General features: G+C 42.2%; 1 protein-coding gene across 2 annotated transcripts in view; it reads left to right on the forward strand.

Moving 5' to 3' along the window:
* Positions 1-24,603, forward strand: part of KLHDC8A (kelch domain containing 8A) — a 210,019-nt gene that overhangs the window by 78,598 nt on the left and 106,818 nt on the right. Inside the window, exons 5-6 of one of the 2 annotated variants that reach the window (XM_073666984.1) lie at positions 8,085-8,186; positions 8,573-8,627. In XM_073666984.1, coding sequence (XP_073523085.1) covers positions 8,085-8,186; positions 8,573-8,627 — 157 coding nt within the window. Of the gene's footprint in view, positions 1-8,084; positions 8,187-8,572; positions 14,664-24,603 lie in introns of those variants that run through there. The other variant, XM_073666983.1, reaches the window with a different exon arrangement.

Below are 24,603 nucleotides of genomic sequence, written 5' to 3' on the forward strand. Positions count from 1 at the left end.
TGTCTGTTCAGGAATTGGCTCAACGCCTACAGGGATTGTCTCTTGAGGTGGCCGAGCTCCAGCAACACGTGAGTAGCTGTCCTGGAGCGCATTTTGTTGAACCGAAGGTAGGACTGCCTGATTTTTTTTATGGTAAACAACAAGATTTTTTTTCCTTTAAAAATGCTTGTTTATTATATTTTCATTTGAGACCCAGGTCCTCTGGGAATGAATCACAGCGCATTGGGTTTATCATGTCACTTTTGCGCAAGGAACCACAGGGATGGGCCTTTTCTCTCCAACCTAATGATCCGTGTTTTAGATCAGTGGAAGATTTTTTCTCTGCTATGGGGTTGCTGTATGACGATCCTGATCGAGTCTCTTCTGCTGAGACACAACTGAGACGTTTAAAGCAGAGGTCAGGGGATGTTGAAAATTATTGTACACACTTCAGAAGGTGGTCTTCTGAAGTGAGAAGGAATGATTCACCGTTAAAATGTTTGTTTCTTGCTGGTCTAAGTGAAAGGGTTAAGGATCTGCCGATTGCTTTCCCTGCACCTGGAAACTTGCAAGAAGCCATACAATTAGCAATACGGGTGGACAGGAGACTGCGTGCCAGGGTTAATGAGGAGAAAACTCCTGCTATGGCAGCTCCTAGTCATCAGAGGGTCTGCTCGGACGACGGAGAACCGATGGAGATTGGGGCGATGCCACTCCGCTCTCAGGAAAAAGACCGCAGGTTTTCCAAGGGATTGTGTTTTTACTGTGGTAAATATGACCATTTTGTTAAGAACTGTGAGCTTCTGTTAAACAAAGAAAAAAAAAAGGTCAGTTACGCCCGTATTGCTTGTTTAAATTCTAAGGGAGTATTTCTTTCAGGGAGTACCTCATTGCAGGAGGAGTTGATTGAATTTCAGGTATTTGTGTATTGTGGTTCTACACTGAATGTGATTGATAAGGGATTTTTGGAAAAACTTAAATTGGAACCTAAACCTTTGTCATCTCCTATTTCTGTGGTTGCTGTTGATAACACTCCTTTGAAATGTGTTACTCACAAGGTTTTTGAATTTCCCCTCACTATTAATGGTATTCACGATAAGAATTTGGATTTAGTGGTATTAAATAATTTACCTTCTCCAGTAGTGTTAGGTTTGCCTTGGTTAAAACTGCACAATCCTTTACTGGACTGGTCTACTAATGAGATTAAATCTTGGAGTCCTAAGTGTTATGATAAATGTTGTAATGGTCGCATTACTGCTGTGGAAAGAGGGGAATTACCTGTACCTATTCAGGATTTGTGGAAGGTTTTTTCAGAGGAGGAGTCGCAAATTCTACCTCCTCATATGGACTATGATTGCACCATTGAGTTTGTTCCTGGAGCTACTCTTCCCAAGAGTCGCTTATTTAATCTTACTATCCCTGAAAGAAAAGCCTTGGAGGAATACATACAGACGAGCTAGGCTGCTGGTCACATTAGACCTTCTAAGTCACCTGTGGCTGTTGGATTTTTTTTTGTAAAAAAAAAAGACGGCGGTTTACATCCATGTCTGGACTTTCGAGAAATTAATAAAATTACCGTACGCAATTCCTACCCACTGCCGTTAATTCCTGACTTGTATAACCAGTTAGTGGGGGCCAAGTGGTTCTCTAAAATTGATCTCCGGGGGGCATACAATTTGTTGCGAATGAAGGAGGGTGATAAATGGAAGACTGCTTTTAACACTCCAGTGGGTCATTTTGAGAATCTGGTTATGCCTTTTGGTCTTACCAATGCACCAGCGTTTTTTCAGAACCTTATTAATGACATCCTGAGACCTTTGATTGGTAAGAATGTGGTGGTGTATTTGGATGACATTTTGATTTATTCGCCAGATCTGGAGTCTCATTGGCAGAGCGTACTTGAGGTATTGCAGTTATTAAGTGACAATTCACTTTTTGCTAAGCTGGAGAAATGCGAGTTCGCTGTGCTGAGAATTAGTTTTTTGGGCTACATTATCTCCAGCGAGGGCTTTGAGATGGACCCGGTGAAGGTTCAGGCTGTGCAGGAATGGCCTAGGCCTATTGGTTTAAAATCGATACAGAGATTTTTGGGTTTCACCAATTATTACAGAAAAAATCATTAAGAATTTTTCTATAATTGTTAAGCCGCTGACCGATCTCACCAGGAAAGGTGCGAATACGGTCCAGTGGACTACTGAGGCCATTGAAGCTTTTGTGTATCTCAAGGAGAGGTTCAGTTTTGCCCCCATCCTTATGCAGCCTGATGAGACCAAGCCTTTTTTGGTCGAGGTTGATGCTTCTTCGGTAGGGGTCTGTGCGGTTTTGTTTCAGGAGAACAAGGATGGGGTTCATCCCTGTGCTTTTTTTTCGAAAAAAAATTCTGAAACCGAACTTAATTACGATGTTGGTAATCGGGAATTGCTGGCTATCAAACTCGAATTTGAACATTGGCGTCATTTCTTGGAAGGTGCTAAATTTCCCATTCAGGTTTTCACTGATCATAAGAATCTGATCTATCTAGATGCTGCCAAGCGCTTGAATGCCCGTCAGGCTAGGTGGGCACTGTTTTTTTCGCGGTTTAATTTTTCTGTTACTTACATCCCGGGTACTAAGAATGTTAAAGCTGATGCTTTATCTCGCAGCTTTTCTCCCATGGTTGGTACCGAGGAGGAGGAGAGCATTTTACAGGAAGGAGTTGTGATAGCAGCATTGGACTCCGTTGTGGAAGATGGGATTCTGAAAGCCCAGGAGGATGCCCCATCTAACACTCCCCATGGGAGGTTGTTTGTACCTAGAACCTTTAGGAGAGAGTTGTTTGTGGAGTATCATGAGTCTCGGTTGGCAGGTCATCCAGGAATTTCTGAGACTAAGAGACTGGTAGGTCGCAGTTTTTGGTGGCCTGGGTGGCAGAAGGAAATCATTAAATGGGTGCATCAATGTACGGTGTGTGCTAGATCAAAGGCTTCACATGCTCCTGCTGTGGGGTTGCTTTGCCCTCTGGAGGTTCCTAGTGCACCTTGGACGCATCTTGCAATGGATTTTATTACTGACCTTCCTGTGTCCGAGGGTTTCACTGTCATCTGGGTGGTCGTGGACCGTTTTAGCAAGATGTGTCACTTGGTTCCTTTCATTAAACTACCCTGCGCTAAGACACTCGCTAAGGCTTTTGTTAAGGAAATTGTCAGACTCCATGGCGTTCCCACCAACATTGTTTCTGATTTGGGGGACCTCAGTTTGTGGCTCGTTTTTGGCGTGCCTTTTGTGACAGGTTGGGAGTCCATTTGTCATTTTCATCTGGGTATCATCCTGAGTCTAATGGACAGACAGAAAGAAAGAACCAGGATGTTGAGCAGTTTTTGCGTTGTTTTGTGGCAATCAAGAGTGGTGGTCTGAGTTTCTGCCACTTGCTGAATTTGCGCTTAACAACCATACATCCTCTTCTGCTGGGTGTTCTCCGTTTTTTTGTTGTACTGGGAGACATCCGTCGTTTGGTTCGTTCTCCAAATTGGTGTCGGCTGTGCCGGAGGAGGAGAATTTTTCCAGTGATTTGGAGAGAGTTTGGACTGATGTACGCTGTAACCTTCAAGAGGCTAACAAAAAGTCTAAGAAGTATTTTAACAGGAAACATCAAGAGGTTTTGTTTACTGTTGGTGACATGGTTTGGTTGTCCTCAAAGAATTGGCGGTTGAGGATTCCGTCTAAGAAATTGGGTCCGAAGTTTGTGGGACCATTTAAGGTGCTTCAGGTGGTTAACCAGTCTGCTGTTAGGTTGGAGGTTCCCTCCTCCTGGAAGATTAATCCGGTGTTTCATGTTTCCTTGTTGAAAAAAGCTGATGTATCGGATAGGGATGCCACTGTCACAGTTCCTCCGGTGGTGGAAGACGGTGAATATAAAATTTCTCGTATCCTGAATTCCAGAAGGTATAGAGGGAGATTGCAGTATCTCGTCTCTTGGAAAGGTTTCGGTCCTGAGGATAACTCCTGGGTAAGGGCAGATGATGTCTCTGCTCCTAGACTTATCAGAGCGTTTCACAGGAGGTTTCCTGATAGGCCTGGAGGATCCGGAGGATCCTCATAGAAGAGGGGGTACTGTTAGAACCCTCCTGTTAGTTTTTTTCTATTTTGTGGTCACGTGACCTGCTGCCTATTTATTCCAGCTCCACCCTTCTGGCTTTGCTGGACTTCAGTGTTACTTTGACTCTTAATCTAGCCAGGTGATTTGTACCTATCTCTATAGTTTGCTTGGTCCTTGGACCTCTAAGTATTTTTGTCTGTTTGTCTTTTTGCTCTGCTACAACTTCTGCTAGGAGGTGTCCAATTTTGTCCCAGTTCTTAGTACTTTTAGGGACCCCTTCCTTATATCTATAGGTCTGCGTTCAGACTAGTTGAGGATGAAGGCGGGTCTGTTCACAAGGAACAGGTTGCCCGCTGCATCGTAGTGAATCAGCTTAGTCCTATTGTAGGGACAGTTTTCCTATCTTTCCTTAGTTCTTGTAGCAGATCATAACACTGTACAGGTAAAGGCCTCCCGCGTCGCGCTGCGTTCACCGGGCAGGGTTTCAATCCTTCCTCAGTCAACTTGGGAATACCTGGCAGAACCCCACTTTCTCGTGTTCCTATTTTGACCGTCTTCGTACTGGTCTTTCTCCCTCCTGCTCTGCGCTGCCCACTCTCAGTCCTGTTCGGGTACTCTGAAGTCCCTCCTGTCCGTTGGAGTTACACAGACTTGCTTGACCCTCAGGGAACTAGAATGCGGCTACGATCCCTCTGTCTTCTGACAGATGCGGGGCATACGGGTGCCGTCCTGCACGTGCCGTACCCCCTAGAATCCCTTCTTAAAACAGAGCCTACTCCCTGCTCCCCTCCTGGGCCTCCTGACTTGGCCCTTCTTGTGGAGCAGATCTCCTAATGAGACTCTGCTCCCGGACTGTTCTTCTGAACTGCTCCCTAGAACTGACTTGCCACCTTAAGATGGCTACCCCTATTTATACTCCTACCAAAGTGCTCCCTCTAACTACTTCCTCCACCCACACCCACTACTGGTTCCCCCTACCTTTGGGTCCCCCCCCACTCGAGCCAGGGTCAGGGCTCAGCAGCTGCGCTCTGCATGTTGCTCCTCCAGCGGGCCTGGAGCAGTGTAGTTTTGGATACGGGTGTTTTGGGGTTCTGTGCAGCACTCCCTCCTTACCTGAGAGAAAGGAGACACCACACCTCCGGGTGAGGTGCAGTACCTCTGTGGCGACTGAACCTCAGGGGCGCCACAGTGACCTCATCATGTCACTGTACATCAAGTCTGCCAATGTAGCAACGACGCTCATATCTTCAATTGTACTCATGATTACAGATTAACTGTTTATTTATTTCCGTCTCATGCTACCACGAGTGTGAAAGCACAACCAACATTCAAAAGTGACCAAAACATCAGCCAGAAAGCATTGGTACTGAGATGTGGTCTGTGGTCCCCACCTGCAGAACCACTCATTTATTGAGGGTGTCTTGATAATTGCCAATAATTTCCATCTATTGTCTATTCCATTTGCACAACAGCATGTGAAATTGATTGTCAATCAATGTTGCTTCCTAAGTGGACAGTTTGATTTCACAGAAGTTTGATTTACTTGGAGTTATATTCTGTTGTTTAAGTGTTCCCTTTATTTTTTTGAGCAGTGTATTACAAAGTTTCTTATTTTTCACATGTACTATTAATTTATGAAATAGAAATTAAAACGATGGTGTATACTTTGATGTGGTGCCAATATTGACCAATCAAATATTCCCATTTCTTGCATATTCAGCAAATGGAAATCACAACAGGACAAACAAAAGACTTTTTCATGTACCGGTACATGTGAAGAACAGGATCTGTTTGACTCTATTTTAAAGAGTAGCGGCTTTAATTTGTTTCATTAATCAAGAGTACACATGAAAATAAACTTTGTAATATACAGTACAGACCAAAAGTTTGGACACGCCTTCTCATTTAAAGATTTTTCTGTATTTTCATGACTATGAAAATTGTACATTCACACTGAAGGCATCAAAACTATGAATTAACACATGTGGAATTATATACTTAACAAAAAAGTGTGAAACAACTGAAAATATGTCTTATATTCTAGGTTCTTCAAAGTAGCCACCTTTTGCTTTGATGACTGCTTTGCACACTCTTGGCATTCTCTTGATGAGCTTCAAGAGGTAGTCACCGGAAATGGTTTTCACTTCACCGGTGTGCCCTGTCAGGTTTAATAAGTGGGATTTCTTGCCTTATAAATGGGGTTGGGACCATCAGTTGTGGTGTGCAGAAGTCAGGTGGATACACAGCTGATAGTCCTACTGAATAGACTGTTAGCTGCTTTTTTCTTGCCATAATACAAATTCTGAGTAAAGAAAAACGAGTGGCCATCATTACTTTAAGAAATGAAGGTCAGTCAGTCCGAAAAATTGGGCAAACTTTGAAAGTGTCCCCAAGTGCAGTTACAAAAACCATCAAGCGCTACAAAGAAACTGGCTCACATGAGGACGGCCCCATGAAAGGAAGACCAAGAGTCACCTCTGCTTCTGAGGATAAGTTTATCCGAGTCACCAGCCTCAGAAATCACAGGTTAACAGCAGCTCAGATTAGAGACCAGGTCAATGCCACACAGAGTTCTAGCAGCAGACATCTCTTCAACAACTGTTAAGAGGAGACTTTGTGTAACAGGCCTTCATGGTAAAATATCTACTAGGAAACCACTTCTAAGGACAGGCAACAAGCAGAAGAGACTTGTTTGGGCTAAAGAACACAAGGAATGGACATTAGACCAGTGGAAATCTGTGCTTTGGTCTGATGAGTCCAAATTTGAGATCTTTGGTTCCAACCACTGTGTCTTTGTGCGACGCAGAAAAGGTGAACGGATGGACTCTACATGCCTGGTTCCCACAGTGAAGCATGGAGGAGGAGGTGTGATGGTGTGGGGGTGCTTTGCTGGTGACACTGTTGGGGATTTATTCAAAATTGAAGGCATACTGAACCAGCATGGCTACCACAGCATCTTGCAGCGGCAAGCTATTCCATCCGGTTTGCGTTTAGTTGGACCATTATTTATTTTTCAACAGGACAATGACCCCAAACACACCTCCAGGCTGTGTAAGGGCTATTTGACCAAGAAGGAGAATGATGGGGTGCTACGCCAGTTGACCTGGCCTCCACAATCACCAGACCTGAACCCAATCGAGATGGTTTGGGGTGAGCTGGACTGCAGAGTGAAGGCAAAAGGGCCAACAAGTGCTAAGCATCTCTGGGAACTCCATCAAGATTGTTGGAAGACCATTTCCGGTGACTACCTCTTGAAGGTCATCAAGAGAATGCCAAGAGTGAGCAAAGCAGTCAGCAAAGCAAAAGGTGGCTACTTTAAAGAACCTAGAATATAAGACATAATTTCAGTTGTTTCACACTTTTTTGTTAAGTATATAATTCCACGTGTTAATTCATAGTTTTGATGCCTTCAGTGTGAATGTACAATTGTCGTAGTCATGAAAAAAAAGAAAAATCTTTAAATGATAAGGTGTGTCCAAACTTTTGGTCTGTACTGTATCTTTTTAGATAAGTTTCCTTCTTTCTCCCCCAGGACTGATCATTTATTCTCAATTAAAATCTGGATTTAGTGAAGACAGACTTTCCTATTACTGACATAGGAGATGATAGTTGATGCTCATAAGATTTTATGGCGAGGGGAGGCGAGATGAGGAGAGAGGGGCCAGAGACAGGCACAGACATTGTGCTGTAAGTTCTCTTGAAATGACAGATGCTGTTCTCCATAGAACTTTATAAGCACCAATTGTCATCTCCTATCTCAGTAATGGGAGAATCTGTATTCACTGAAGACACATTACCCAGGAATTGGAAATTTTGAGAATGAGGGATCAGTTCAGAAGGAGAAAGATTTCTCTAATAAGATAGATTATCTAATGTTCACGTTTATTATTGATTTATAAAAAATAATTAAAACTATAGTTACTCTTTATGAACTTTTTAGTGCCCTAAAGTTGCCAGATTCACTGATTTATTCTTTATGTTTAACTGGTCAAAAGAAATTCCCAGGAGCTTATATCTTTTTTATTTTCAGGGGGCTGGATGAAGACAGATCGTTCCTGCTTTCTAAGAAAAAGAAGAGCTGATTTTGTTGCGGGGGCAATACATGGGAGAGTTGTTGTGGGTGGAGGCCTTGGTAAGGATAAAAACACTAGATAATATTCACTTCTACTGTACTAATACCAAGTAGATTCTCATTGTCGCAATATCTTAATCTCATTGAATCTAACATTATGACATAACAAGAATAGACAGAATATTTCCGTTTGTGGCCGTAAGGATGGGCACGTTATACAGAATGCAGATTGTCTGCATACATTACACAGGGTTTGCAAATGACAGGTATAACTTAAAGATTAATTGAAGGTATTCTGATTCCATTAAAATACTGACATAGGCACAAAAATGCAGCTTACTTCCAGATGCTTTACCCTGAGAAATGTGAGATACAAGTCACTACTTATTATATATTAATATTAAACATTCCACGAATAGTTATAATTGAATTCTGTTTCTCTTTAGGAAACCAACCTTCCGTTTTGGAAACAACGGAGATCTTCCATCCATTGAAGAACAGGTGGGAAAACTTGAGTTCCATGCCGAACCCCCGATGTGCCTGCGCTACAATCGTCTTGAAGAACAGGCTGTATGCCTTAGGGGGAGTAAACCAGGGCCCCAGCTCTGCAGTAGACATGCTGAGTTTAATAGAATCTTGACTAAGGCATTATTGGTATTTTGTAGGATCTGTACAGTAGGTTTGAAAGCTTTTCAGAGTGTGTGTTTCATACTGTGGGTATCAGACTATTTTATTTGCCAAGCCATGTATACCAAGATATCCGACCTCTCTTTGATGATGTATTCAAGGCATCTGGAATGTGAGCGCATACATCAGAAATTAGAATTATTTTGCTAAAGGCAAAACTAAGACACTGTGTATAATATTCAGCATCAAATAAGTTAATTCAAAGAATGTTGAATTGATTTGAGGGTAACCGATCAACTCAAAAATACATATTAAATATTTTTAGTATCATGAATATATTTTAGATTGATCTGTATATTGATTAAAGGGGTTGTACAGGCATGGCATGAAAGTCTGCAGTCACTCTATGACTGCAGACTTGTTAATCCCCCCCATCCCGCAGAGTGCACTGTCAGGATTCTCCAATCCTGAAATGCATACTCCCGGGCACATTCCGACTAGACTTGTGCTGCCTCACTCAATACAAGTGAATTAAGCGAGGCTGCGCACGTTTAGTCAGAATATGGCGAGGAGTATGCATATTGCATACTTGCGATCACAATACCACCCGGTCTTACTGCCAGCACCGGAGAATCCTGACAGCATGCACTGTGCGTGCTACGGCAATTCACAAGTTTGCAATCAAATTAAGTGACTGCAGACTTTCGTGATAAACCCGGAAAACCCATTTTAATGTACCAAATCGTTTTTATTAGTTTACAAACCCTTATGATATGGGTGGACCAGAGAGACAAAAGGAGAGAAGTTCCCTTCAGAATACAGGAGTTATGACCATTAATGTACATTGCATAGCCCAGTCATAATATTATACATATGCAAACCAAACCAAGACCTGCTATGAGCTCGCCAATAATGGCATCTTTACTGAAAAAATTGTATGGAATCATTTCAAATTACTATTCGAATCAATAAAACCCAAGCATGAGACATTGCAAGTGTCTTTCTGTTGGCTTGCAAGCTGTCATACTCCTGGAGTCTGTCCACGCTCAATATTAGATTAAGTGGGAGGATAGAAGCAGATACCTAGAAAAAAGCAGAATAAGACGTCAATCAAACATCCGCTTTTCATGTCCGTGTTCTATCTGGTAGAATACGTATCCATTATAGTCTATCGAGCTGCTCACATAACCGTTTTATTGACTGTAAAAAAAACATTAAAAAAACCACACGTGTTGCTGTCGGAACAGCACTCAAATCAGTGGTATTTAGTGCGGCAGCGCAGATGTATGATTTTTACATGTACTGAAACGACACATGAAAAAAGTTACAATATGCACTAGTTTCTTCCGTTTGTCGGATGAGACTCGCCCACTCAAGTCTATGGTTGCTCAAAGCAATCAGATTCCAAACGGAGCCACCATGTAGCCTCTGATTTGTACAGATACGTTGCAATTCTTTAACATAGAAAACTGTGTTTGATCTTGTACATTTTTAGTATCTGCTACTGTATAAAAACAGATTACAAACGGATGACAGATGAGAAAAAATATGGATGAAACTCAGACGATTTTTTAAAAGGTCGCGTGAACGTAGCATCATTGTAATGGGTCCGTGACCCATCAGTAAAAATAACGGATAGCACACACCAAAAAGACTGATGTGTGAAAGAGCATTAAAGAGTTGAGGCCTTACTTTCTGCGGACACACAAAATAGTGTTTTTGTATTCTCCATGCACAGTGTGATATGTAACACCACGTATAGTCACCCCTGGTGGTGCTCACGCTTGTTTAGATATTTCACAAAATGCAATATAATATGGCTCTTAGATTCAAACTACAGATTTTTGGTGCAGTTTTAATACATTAATTACAAAAAAAAGTAATTTTTATGTTTATTTTACATGTTTTTTTTTAACCCTTACTTTTTCATTTCACACATTTATTTTTAGTTCTTATAAAATGTAAAACAAGAAATGTCTAAAAGTATGAATGAATAATCCCTATATCAATTAACAAATCAGGAGCCATCTCAATTTTCTATTCTCATTGCTTTAATGGGCCGATTTCTGCCCATAAACCAGCACCAATCAACTACATAAAAATTGATTTATTTCATTTATGGCCCTGTTCACATGGACCGACAAAACTGTATACAGACATAACGATGGTTAATACAATGGTTCTGTCATCATGCAGCAAGCATTTTTACACAGGGCGATGTGCTGCCAAGATTGATGATTAAATCGATCCATAAAGGAATCAATCCAGCTGACGAACAAGCATTTTGTGAGTTCACCAGCTGATAAGCAGCATGCTCACATGGGCCATTGATCTGGAATGGGCAATCTTATGAACACTCATTTGGCGATTATTGGCCTGTGTAAATGGACCTTTATTTTCAGATTTGCAGTAGATACCAATGTGCATCAATTTTATCAGCCGTTGGCCAAATGTAATGATTTTATTGCTTTTATTCATAATTATTCTTTATACAGTATCTGTCATCATTTTTTTATTACTGTTGAGATAAATGGAAGATTCATTAAAAAACTGATGCACATTGATGTTAATTTGTCGTCAGTTTTCAAGAGCGTTATGAGAGGCTTATAAACATGTTACCGTCACCCATAACCTCTTCAGAATTTTCCATGTTTATCTTGGACGAAATTGGCTTAGTCCATCAACATTAATCCTATGTGATTTGGCAGTAATACCATTAAAGTTTAAGGAGCATTCTTGTGTTTTTTTCTTTGATTGCCCCCTCGGTTAGCCATCAGTAATGTATATACAGTGTGTGCATTAAAATACTTACCAGTCGTTGTTTTCTACCGTTTCCAGCGCTGCTCCAGTCCCTCTCCTGCATCATGATGACCGCAGTGGTGACCAGCCGGCTCACATAGTGCTTCTGTGTGGTTCGGAGGTCACTCTTTTAATGTAGGTCTATGAGACTCAGAACATGGCGCTCAGAGATTTACATTAAGGCCACGGCCCCACTATCAGTACTTGGTCAGTATTCGGTCAGTATTTTTCTCAGGAGTGGGAGCCAAAACCAGGTGAGGAACAATCAGAGAAAAGGTATAATAGAAACAAATCACCAATTCTGCATTTATCACCCACTCCTGGTTTTGGCTCCCACTCCTGAGAAAAAATACTGACCGAATACTGATAGTGGGGCTGTGGCCTAAAGCTACATTCACATACATGTGTGAATGTGAACAACCAAGGGAAATGGACTAATATTATTCTTAGGTGTCATCTTAGTTGCATCCTAGTAGTTTCCATTTTTTTTCTCATCCTCGTTTTTCACTGAAGCAGGTAGATTGGCTAAACTTTTTTTTTATCTATAACCTCTTTATGCATCAGTTCAAAATGGATGAAACTCCATTAAAAAACTGAAGTGCAGAGTAAGTCTTCAGCGTGTCATCCGCTTTATACAGATCCTCATAGAGTTTAATGGAGAAGTACAGGGTGGGCCATTTATATGGATACACCTAAATTAAATGGGAATGGTTGGTGATATCAACTTCCTGTTTGTGGCACATTAGTATATGGGAGGGAGAAAACTTTTCCAGATGGGTGGTGACCATGGTGGCCATTTTGAAGTCGGCCATTTTGCATCCAACTTTAATTTTTTCAATGGGAAGAGGGTCATGTGACACATCAAACTTATTGAGAATTCCATAAGAAAAACAATTGTGTGCTTGGTTTTAACGTAACTTTATTCTTTCATGAGGTTTTACAAGTTTATGACCACTTATAAAATGTGTTCAAAGTGCTGCCCATTGTGTTGGATTGTGAATGCAACCCTCTTCTCCCACTCTTCACACGCTGATAGCAACACCACAGAAGAAATGCTAGCACAGGCTTCCAGTATCCGTTGTTTCAGATGCTGCACATTTGTCTTTTTCAAATCTTGGACAACCCCTTTAAAGAGAACCTATCACCAGATTTTCCAAATATAAAGTACAGCCACCACTTTGGAGGCCTAGTTTACACTATCCTATTATGTTTTATATAAATCCTCAATCTCCTCTGCAAAGCACAAAAAAATACATTTTATTATCCCCCTGTAGTGCGCATGAGGCTGACTCGCCCCCTGGGCCGTGGGGTACTCGGCAGCCGGGCCTCTGTTTGCCGGGGGATATCACGGTAGCCGGCCCGGTCCATGACCCAGGGCGGTCAGTAAAAGGGGGGGATATTTATAAGAGATTTAAAGTGTTCGTGACGCCACCTGTGGAATGCGGCTAAGGGGGTGCCGCCGCTGCGGAGCAGTCCTCTGGAGCTGGTGTTACGGCAGCAGGGATGGTGTGGCTCTCCACAGGTAGAGCTAGCTCCAGGGTTGCGTGGGGTGTAATGGATGGTGGTGCAGGGGAAAGACGGCAGGACGATCCCGGAGGAAAGAAGGACACTCACACGGGGGTAAGCTTCAGTACCTTTACTGGTGGTGTTGCAGGCACGGTCCAGGGTACTCCAGGTGAAAGGCACACTTTCAGACTCTCTCCCCAGTGAGCGAGTATAGGGCCTCCTGATCCGTTGCTTTATTCTCTAAGCTTCTGACCTGCCTGGAGCTAGGCCTAGCTTGGTTAGTCTCTCTTTGCACCTGCTGACCTGGTGATAGGGCCTTGTCTTTGGAGATCACTCTCCCTGGACGCTGGGACCTCCGTGACTCCTAGCCCTGGTACTGTAGTCAGTGTTTGGTGAACCTGGGACCTGTAGTCCTCCAGGGGTTCCAGTGGTTCCTACTGGGTATAAAGGGTCCCTGTAGGCATGGACCCGTTGTCCGGTATATATATCAGGGTGAGCCTGGTATGCTCCTCTGCCCCCTTGCTACTTCTTCCTTCTCCTCTCTGCCTTCGGCCCACTCAAGGCCCTCACTAGGCTTTCACACGTGCTGTAGGCCTTGGCTCGCCTAAGCATAGCAGCCAGCTCGCTGCCTCTTCACTGCTCTCTGAGTGTCAGCACGCTCTCTGCTCACTCTGAGCTGTGTTCCTCTCTGTCTCTGAACACTAATCTGAGCTGCCTGGCTCCACCCTCCCTATATATATCCCTAACGGGCTCCCTCTGCTGATCTGAGGTGGTAGGGTGGAGGTGTGTGAATGTGTGAGGGCCTCTTGTGGAGAAGTCCATCCATGCACCCTTCTGGGTTCTGTGGCACGAATGCGCAGCAGGGCGCCACACGATGACTTTACTTCCAGGTCTTCTGAGCTCTTTGGCCTCTTCCTGCACATGCGTATTACAGTACTTTGCTCTGACCGAAGCAAGGCAGAGAGAAGTACGCCTGCAAAGGAGTGCGACTGGGGGACACTATGTGAATGATGTAGGATGCATCATCCACATGAAACAGGGTAGAAGGATGGAACTTGCAATGAGAGAGAAGGTGCCGAAGCAAGACCAGCGATGCCCATCAGATCGAACTATATGGGGATATAAAAAAAAGTTATCTTTAGTGCCATGCAGAGGGGACTGGAGACATACACACAGCTTACTAGAATAGTGTAAAAGAGGCCTTAAATGTGGTGGCCGTACTATATAATGGGAAAACCTGGTGACAGGTTCCCTTTAATAATTACGTCAACAAAAGAAAGAGGAGGTAGCACCACTATTCATTTCCATTGAGGAAGTAGAAAAAGTTTCTGGAACTTTATGTACCAGTTGAACTAAATAAACTTGCAATACGTTTGTCTTTTCTGCTACAATATTAGACGTTGGTATAAACATGTCATTCTCCATTGTAGGAGCAAACAATAGTCCTGTATGATCCATCATTATAGTATTAATGTACATAGACCATGACGTGTATTCCACTTTTGTAAAAAAAGAAAAAAAAAAATAGATCTAGAAAATAAAACTGGTCACTTTGCTGTCTGATCCCTGTGTACTTAATAAAGCGATAACACATTACTGATGGATGCAGGGCTTGGTTTGTGAATATTGTCAATGTGTCTGTAGCTTTCAAGGACAGCAGTTCACAACTTGTGTGTATACAGAGGGTGTGGACTGCAGCATGGGAGAATACATTATGTACACTCATTGTCTTACAGGTGTTGAAGGCTAACTTTGATGTGCACTTGAAAGACCCTATCTATTATTCCACAACAGGCCAGAACAAGACATTCCGGCTTCATGTAGTGCTTCGTTCATATGATGTCATAGGCAAGTGCTCTTTTTTCTGTCTGAAAATAACATTCGACAGGCTAAAATTACCATAGTATGTGGGTGTATATATATATATATATATATATATATATATATATATATATATATATATATATATATATATATATATATTGTGGTAGATCGGCTCATTCGGCTATGCATTGAGGTATAAACAGAACACTGTCTCTTTAAAATTTCAGTTGGTTTATTTGAGCAGCATAAACCAATGTAAAGTTGATTAAAAGAAACACAGCCCATCCGGCCCAATGGCAAACAAAATAAGAAAAGAGTCCAGCAAAGTCCTTGCACCGGCCGGGGTCCGGCCACTCCGTGTTAGCAAAAACCACACGGTTCAGGGATAGCAGGAACAAACCCACACTCCTCTCTCTGGAGCTGGCCTCCAAATACTGACCACCACCTGAGTCAAAAGGCTGGCTTTTTATAGCCCTTAAACCTTGTCCTGGAGTGGAGATAGGGTGGATAGCTTCCCTCCCAGCACTTAGCAGTCCACCTGTAAAGCATGCCCTTGTAACTCTGGCTATTAACCCTCTCTGCACCTAATGTGCAGAAGAAACCTCCATGTTTTACATCATTGAAGCAAAACGTCTCAGAGACACGTATCTCACCTCCAATATTCTGCCAGTGACTTTGCCACAATATATACATATATATACAGTACAGACCAAAAGTTTGGACACACCTTCTCATTTAAAGATTTTTCTGTATTTTCATGACTATGAAAATTGTACATTCACACTGAAGGTATCAAAACTATGAATTAACACATGTTGAATTATATACTTAACAAAAAAGTGTGAAACAACTGAAGAACCTAGAATATAAGACATATTTTCAAAGTAGCCACCTTTTGCTTTGATGACTACTTTGCACACTCTTGGCATTCTCTTGATGAGCTTCAAGAGGTAGTCACCGGAAATGGTCTCCCAACAATCTTGAAGGAGTTCCCAGAGATGCTTAGCACTTGTTGGCCTTTTTGCCTTCACTCTGCGGTCCAGCTCACCCTAAACCATCTCGATTGGGTACAGGTCTGATGACTGTGGAGGCCAGGTCATCTGGCGTAGCACCCCATCACTCTCCTTCTTGGTCAAATAGCCCTTACACAGCCTGGAGGTGTGTTTGGGGTCATTGTCCTGTTGAAAAATAAATGATGGTCCAACTAAACGCAAACCGGATGGAATAGCATGCCGCTGCAAGATGCTGTGGTAGCCATGCTGGTTCAGTATGCCTTCAATTTTGAATAAATCCCCAACAGTGTCACCAGCAAAGCACTCCCACACCATCACACCCCTCCTCCATGCTTCACATTGGGAACCAGGCATGTAGAGTCCATCCGTTCACCTTTTCTGCATCGCACAAAGACAAGGTGGTTGGAACCAAAGATCTCAAATTTGGACTCATCAGACCAAAGCACAGATTTCCACTGGTCTAATGTCCATTCTAAAGTCTCTTCTGCTTGTTGCCTGTCCTTAGCAGTGGTTTCCTAGCAGCTATTCTACCATGAAGTCCTGCTGCACAAAGTCTCCTCTTAACAGTTGTTGAAGAGATGTGTTTGCTGCTAGAACTCTGTGTGGCATTGACCTGGTCTCTAATCTGAGCTGCGATTTCTGAGGCTGGTGACTCGGATAAACTTATCCTCAGAAGCAGAGGTGACTCTTGGTCTTCCTTTCCTTGGGCGGTCGTCATGTGAGCCAGTTTCTTTGTAGCGCTTGATGGTTTTTGCAGCTGCACTTGGGGACACTTTCAAAGTTTTCCCAATTTTTCGCACTGACTGACCTTCATTTCTTAAAGTAATGATGGCCACTCGTTTTTCTTTACTTAGCTGCTTTTTTCTTGCCATAATACAAATTCTAACAGTCTATTCAGTAGGACTATCAGCTGTGTATCCATCAGACTTCTGCACAACACAACTGATGGTCCCAACCCCATTTATAAGGCAAGAAATCCCACTTATTAAACCTTACAGGGCACACCTGTGAAGTGAAAACCATTTCTGGTGACTACCTCTTGAAGCTCATCAAGAGAATGCCAAGAGTGTACAAAGCAGTCATCAAAGCAAAAGGTGGCTACTTTGAAGAACCTAGAATATAAGACATATTTTCAGTTGTTTCACACTTTTTTGTTAAGTATATAATTCCACATGTGTTAATTCATAGTTTTGATGCCTTCAGTGTGAATGTACAATTTTCATAGGCCTGAAAAATCTTTAAATGAGAAGGTGTGTCCAAACTTTTGGTCTGTACTGTATATACATATATATATGTATATACACACATATATACACACACACACACACACACACACCCCAGTATTTAGGCGAAAACACACTCATTCCGAGGGGAAGGAGTTTTAATTTTAATTGTGTAGAGCTCGTTGCATACGTTACCCATGCTGCAGAGGCAAAGCTGTATGGTAGAGTGCTCTGTTTGGTGTATGGGTATATCATTTCTTGTCTGTCACGCACAGTGTAGGAAAGAAAGTGCAACACAAAAGGATGAGGGGAAGGGAGCCCAGACACTAGGGAAAGGGGGAGTGGAGACCACCTCCTAGATGATCTAATATCACCCTGTCTCCCCTACCATCCCTATGTTGGTTCCTCACCAATTGCTGAACAGGAAACCTAACCCCTGTAAATCCCTAGAGCTAGGCCCTGGAAAGGGAAGAGGGGTGAGCTCTGGTCAGTCCCCACTATAAACCAAAGACAACAAGGGAGACAAACACAGGGGGAGGAAACTTAGCTTGACCCGACTTCAGAGAGATTACACCAAAAGTTCTCCAAGCACCAGAGCAGAAGTGAGCAGACTGCAGTAGCTCCAATATCACCGGCCCCTCCCTGCCGCAAACTGAAAATATTTAAACACCCAGGCCAGGGTGTCAATCAGAGCAGGAGGGAGGTAGCTGCTAGGTCCTACAGTAAGACAGATTTAAGAAGGCGTCTGTAATGCCAAACAAAGTGACCTTCTGCAACCAGCTGCAGAACGACTGTCTGCTACATTTGACACACCCGTGACATTGTCACCGAGTTAACGGCTTTCCATCAATACTACATCAGTACTTCAGTTTTTACTAACAAGGTTGTGTTCGACAGAGTGGGCACTATTGTACATATGTTAGTATATTAAACAGAACAGATAAAATCTAGTAAAAAAATGTCCACAAACAGCCACTTGAATAATCTTTCCAAGTCACATTGATTAATGCAAACAGAGCTGATCACACTCCAAATATAAATGTGACATGCAGAAGTAGTGCTGTTGCTTTAAAAGCATTCAGCAACTATTAGAAGTAACACAAGAACATGAGACAGGAAGTGTTGCGCTCCAGAAGCATCCAGCAACTAGAGTGGTTAACACAGTCATGGGAGAAGGGGAGTGTTTTAGCAGAGCCCCAGGGGGATTGTGGGGAAGTTGTTTACTGTCTGGCTGGAGCCAAAGAGAAAGATGGTGTGTGTGCTCTGTATCTCACAGAAGCGCCCCTGCAAGTGAAAAGCATTAAAGTCAGGATTGAAGCTAAGCACAGGTCAGGTAGAGTTCCTGAACTAGCAGTGCAGAGTATTGTCAAGCAGAAAGATAAAGACTGGAAGAAATGGTGTCACAGGTATCATCTCCCTCAGCAAACCCTCCCCCCTTCTCACTGTGCTGTAAGGAATGCTGTGTTCATTAATCTACCTTTGCATTAGAACTGTGCTGTCCTGTACTACTGGGAAGACTGTGAACTGATGTGCTGCTAAGGAAACTGTACTGTTTGTCACTGGAGCCTGTTGCTCATAAGACTTAACTTGCACTGGCTGTGCGGCTTCTTATTAAATGCTACTGTTCTACCGTTCATGAGGACTCTTGCCAAGTGTGTCTGGTCAGCAAGTGAAACAACCTATGTGTCTGTGCCTTAGGGTCAATACCCCTGTGTGCCTGAGAGAAGCTGCAGCACATGGTCTATGGTCGACCTGAGTAACGGTTGCCCAAGGATTCCAAAGAATTCATGCAACCTGTCTTGCCCCTATCTGAACCTAGCGGCGTGCGTGTAACATAAACTATACAATATCGTAGTGTACTGTTCAGACGAGGAGCTAATCATCCTATGGAAAATGTACAGACCGCCAGACAAAAGCCCACAATAGTATAGTAGTGCAAAACAGCTTCTTTCCACAAAATATTATATTTACAAGAGATTTACTAAAAACAGCATTCAAAATGTACATTACACCAAGCATGACTCGAGTTTCACCAACTTCAGCTTCATCCGGGGTGCAGCTACCATATCAGCCCATTTATCATAATGGCATAAAACACAGAACAGTATAACAGTTCTGTGTTTTGTACCATGCTGTTCCAGATCTCTTCCACAGTCTGACTTTTCAGTGACCAGTGACAAGTTTTATCCCTCAAATGTATTCCCTACGGCCGCAGCGGCAGCATGCCTCCTGTACCCTAGAATAAATTGTTGCTAATCCTTTTTTTATTACATAGCTCTGAGGAAGTGAGATGGACACTCAAGATGTGGCTGAGAAGAAAGAATCTCACACTTTGTATGTGAAGGAGATTTGCATCTTGCTAATGGATTCATCAATCTAAATTATAATCAGATCGTACACTTGACTAGTAACCCTTTCCTTAACATACATGAATGTACATTAGTATTCTATCACGTTTCCTAGGAAAGCTGATTAAAGAAGACACTTGGCAATTAACCCTTCATTTCCTTGCTCACAACAAAATTACAACCTGTATTTTATGAAAAGAAACTTGTGAAGTAATGTTTAGTGAGCATAGTGAGCACTTGGAACCCCCAGGTGCTTCACAAATTGATTCGTAATAATGAAAAAGTGAAAAAAAAAACACTTTTTCATTTTTATGAATCAATTTGTGAAGCACCTGGGGTTCCAAGTGCTCACTATTCATCTAGATAGGTGCCTTGGGGGGTCTAGTTTCCAAAATGGGGTCACTTGTGGGGGAGCTCCAATGTTTGGGCACACAGGGACTCTCCAAATGCAACATGATATCCGCTAACAATTTGAGCCGACAATTTGTTAGCGGATATCATGTTGCATTTGGAGAGTCCCTGTGTGCCCAAACATTGGAGCTCCCCCACAAGTGACCCCATCTTGGAAACTAGACCCCCCAAGGCACCTATCTAGATTCATAGTGAGCACTTGGAACCCCAGGTGCTTCACAAATTGATTCATAAAAATGAAAAAGTGTTTTTTTTTTCACTTTTTCATTATTACGAATCAATTTGTGAAGCACCGGGGGGTTCCAAGTGCTCACTATTCATCTAGAAAGGTGCCTTGGGGGGTCTAGTTTCCAAAATGGGGTCACTTGTGGGGGAGCTCCAAAGTTTGGGCACAGAGGGGCTCTCCAAACGCAATGTGGTGTCCGCTAACAATTTGAGCCGATTTTCCATTCAATTTGTTAGCGGATACCATGTTGCATTTAGAGAGTCCCTGCGTGCCCAAACATTGGAGCTCCCCCATAAGTGACCCCATTTTGGAAACTAGACCCCCCAAGGCACCTATCTAGATTCATAGTGAGCACTTGGAACCCCAGGTGCTTCACAAATTGATTCATAAAAATGAAAAAGTGTTTTTTTTTTCACTTTTTCATTTTTACGAATCAATTTGTGAAGCACCTGGGGATTCCAAGTGCTCACTATGCATCTAGATAGGTGCCTTGGGGGGTCTAGTTTCCAAAATGGGGTCACTTGTGGGGGAGCTCCAATGTTTGGGCACACAGGGGCTCTCCAAACGCAACATGGCGTCCGCTAACAATTTGAGCCGATTTTCCATTCAATTTGTTAGCGGACACCATGTCGCGTTTGGAGAGCCCGTGATGTGCCTAAACAGTGGAGCTCCCCCACAAGTGTCCCCATTTTGGAAACTATACCCCTCAAGGATTTTATTAAGGTGTATAGTGAACATTTTGAACCCAGAAGTACGGCACAGAATTTGTTTACATTAGGTCATCATATTGAATAAGTTGTCATTATTCTTGAGCGCAAGTGCTCGCTACTTGAGTTTGCATCGGGTACTCAGGTATGCACCATGTACAGCGTGTGCTCGAGTGACATGCTCGAGTCCCTGCTCCGCATGTTTCACGGTTATTAGACACCCAAAAAAAAACATGCGGGGATCGCTCGTGCATGGCAGGCAATCCCCGTAAAGTTTTTTGGCCGCGAAGCATATGGGGCAGAGACTCGAGCATGTCACTCAAATACCCACGATACTCAATGCATACCAGAGCACCCGATGCAAACTCAAGTAGTGAGCACTTGCTCTCAACACTAGTCGCCATATCGTCATCTTTTTTTCTTACTTTTGAAAAAAATCCCAACCCCAGCCCTAGCTCCAGCACAACCCTAGCCCCAGCACAACCCTAGCCCCAAACCCAGCCCTAACCCTAGCCCAATCCTAACCCAAGAGTTTATTTTTGACGCCGTTCCTTGTGCGGTATAAGTGATTAGACGACTTTATTCTTCGGGTCGGTGTGATTACAGCAATGCCAGAATCATATGGGGTTTTTATGACTGACAGCTGTCACACACTAAAAGACGCATTTTTTGTAAAATCTAGTTTTTGCATCGCCATATTTTGAGAGCTATAATTTTTCCAGATTTTGGCAGACAGTCATGTGACGGCTCGTTTTTTGCGGGATGACTTGACGTTGTTATTGGTGCCATTTTCAGGCACGTGACATTTTTTGATCGCTTTCTATTCCGATTTTTGGGAGGCAGAATAAACAAAAACCAACAATTCAGGAATTTTTTTTTTTTTTTTTTTTTTTTATTCTGTTCCGCGTGTGGTAAAATTGATGAGGTAGCTTTATTCTTCGGGTCAGTACGTTTACAGCGGTACCACATTTGTATCATTTTTCTATGTTTTGGCGCTTATACACAATAAAAGCTATTTTATAGAAAAAAATATTTTTTAGTATCGCTTTATTCTGAGAGCTATAACTTTTTTATTTTTCGGCTGATGGAGCTGTATGGCGGCTTGCTTTTTGCGGGACGAGATGACGTTTTCAGCGGTATCATTTTTATTTATATGTGTCTTTTTGATCGCGTGTTATTCCACTTTTTGTTTGGCGGTATGGTGATAAAGCATTGTTTTTTGCTTCGTTTTTTTTTTTTTTTTTTTACCGTGTTCACTGAAGGGGTTAACTAGTGGGACAGTTTTATAGGTCAGGTTGTTCCGGACGCGGCGATACCAAATATGTGTACTTTTATTGTTTTTTTTTTATTTTTTTTATAATAATATTTATTGATGGGTACATTATATTTTTATTTTTGGTGTATTATTTTTTATATTTTTTTATAATATTTTTGCACTTTTTTTTTTTTTTTCCACTTTCACACAGTTTATACACTTTATTACTTTGTCCCACTCTGGGACTTTCACTTTTTTTTTTCTGATCGCCTGCATGGCACAGGAATGGAGCACCATCCCTATGCCATGAAGGCTGTCAGAAGTGCACAGTGTGAAGATTGCTTGGAGATGCACTGCGCATGTCCAAGCAATCTTCCTGCTCTCTGGTGACCCGGATGTTGTCATGACGACATCGAGTCGTCATGGCAACACCCGGGAAGCCTTTGCAGACTGCCCTGGAAGCCGGAAGAGGAGGTATCGCCGATCACCTCCCCTTGCCCCCGCAATGCCGCGATCGACTTCGATCGCAGCATCGCGGGGGTTAATGTGCTGGGAGCGGTGCAGGACCGCTCCCTGCACATAGTACCGGGTGTCAGCTGTGACAATCAGCTGACACCCGGCGGCGATCGCGCCCGCACAGCCTGTGTGCGCGTGCGATCGCGATGACGTACTAATACGGGTCTGGCTCTTAAGTCCCAGGGCACAGACGCGTATTAGTACGTCAGATGTTATTAAGGGGTTAAAGGATGAAACTGCTGTCTATTGATTCCTGTATCGGGGGTGACCCTCTTGTGCAGCAATAATATTTCACTATTTTTAGATATATTCACAGTTTTTGATAAATTTAACCCCTTACAAACATACAAATTAGTTCTTTTTCCCCATTTTTCTTCCTCCTTTTCCAAGAGCCATAACTTTTTTATTTTTCCATCCACATAGCTGTGTGAGGGCTTGCTTTTTGCGCGATGATTTGTACGTTTGAATGACACCATTCATTTTATCTTGTGATGCACTAGAAAGTGGGAAAAAAATTCCAAGTGTGTTGAAATTGCAAAAAAGTGCAATTTCACAATTGTTTTTTGAGTTTTTTTTATTTACCATGTTCACTGTATGGTAAAACTGACATGTCAAATAGGATTCTCAACGTCAGTATGATTACGCAGACACCAAACATGCATATTTTTTAATTGGTGAAAAAAAAATTCAGAAATTTGTAAAAAAAAAAAAAAAAAAAAGATTTTGCTTGTGTTGCCATTTTTTGAGACTTATAACGCTTTAAATTTTCAAGATAGTGGGCTGAGTGAGGGCTTATTTCTTGCGACCTGAATGGACATTTTTACTGATGCCATTTTGGGGTAGGTACGATGTTTTGATCACCTATTATTGCAATGTTGCAGCGTTCGGATGAGAAAGTAGAGAAAGGTTGCACTGAATAAAGAGTGTGCACACCCATTATTAAGATTAATATAAAGTTTACTGAAGAGAATAGCAAGACACGTATCAGCACAAACAGAAAAAAAATATTTAAAAACACTTAAAAAAAATATAAAAAGGACCTGAAAGGGTTGGAATGTAATAGCCCAATTAATACCCCTTCCTCTGCTTGCTTCTATGATAATAATATTACCCTTGTTAGATTAATGTATATTCCACATAGCATGAGTTGATATAACCAAGGTTAGTAATATATTCAAAATGAATATTATATAAAGAATATAATTGATCATATGCAATGATTTCAGCAATGAAACAATATACAATATATATGAATACCAGGGTAAAGTGGGGATACCGGAGGAGCAGATCCTACACTAATAGGAGTGGTGGAGCAATACAATCATATGTGATACATACCATGATCGCCACCCGTATAGCTGCTTTCCAGTAGCTTCATCAGGGGTAATCTGCCTGTGTTGAATGCAAGGTTTAAATAGAAACAGTAAACAAGATCAATAGAGGAGCAACAGGTACGTTATGATGTCATGCCCATTCTGGCCCACACATCACGCATGCGCAATAGCGCAAGGCAGGAAGTGACGTGTGCGTTACACTAATGCATGTCAATTGAAGAAGCGGAAGGGACGAGTCAGATCTGCAGAAAGTCCGGTCAGTCAATTAGTATTACAAAGTCATAGTAGGTAAGTATAAGGTTGAGTAGTGGGTCCAAGTCATGGAATACAAGTCAGCAAATATCACATGGTAATTGAACTAGAAGCACATGAAACGGAAAATTAAATATGCTTCCAAGTGATGCAGGGATGCATTTCACAAAAAGCACCAATGAAAAATTAAAGGAATACCAATGGATCACATGATTAAATGTGTGTGAAATAGCAACCAACAAATATACAGTACAGACCAAAAGTTTGGACACACCTCATTTAAAGATTTCTCTGTATTTTCATGACTATGAAAATTGTACATTCACACTGAAGGCATCAAAACTATGAATTAACACATGTGGAATTATATACTTAACAAAAAAGTGTGAAACAACTGAAAATATGTCTTATATTCTAGGTTCTTCAAAGTAGTCAC

This window comes from Phyllobates terribilis, unplaced genomic scaffold, assembly GCF_046119375.1.
Source record: "Phyllobates terribilis strain yellow unplaced genomic scaffold, ASM4611937v1 Scaffold_2__4_contigs__length_985480577, whole genome shotgun sequence".
NCBI classification, from domain to species: Eukaryota; Metazoa; Chordata; class Amphibia; order Anura; family Dendrobatidae; genus Phyllobates; species Phyllobates terribilis.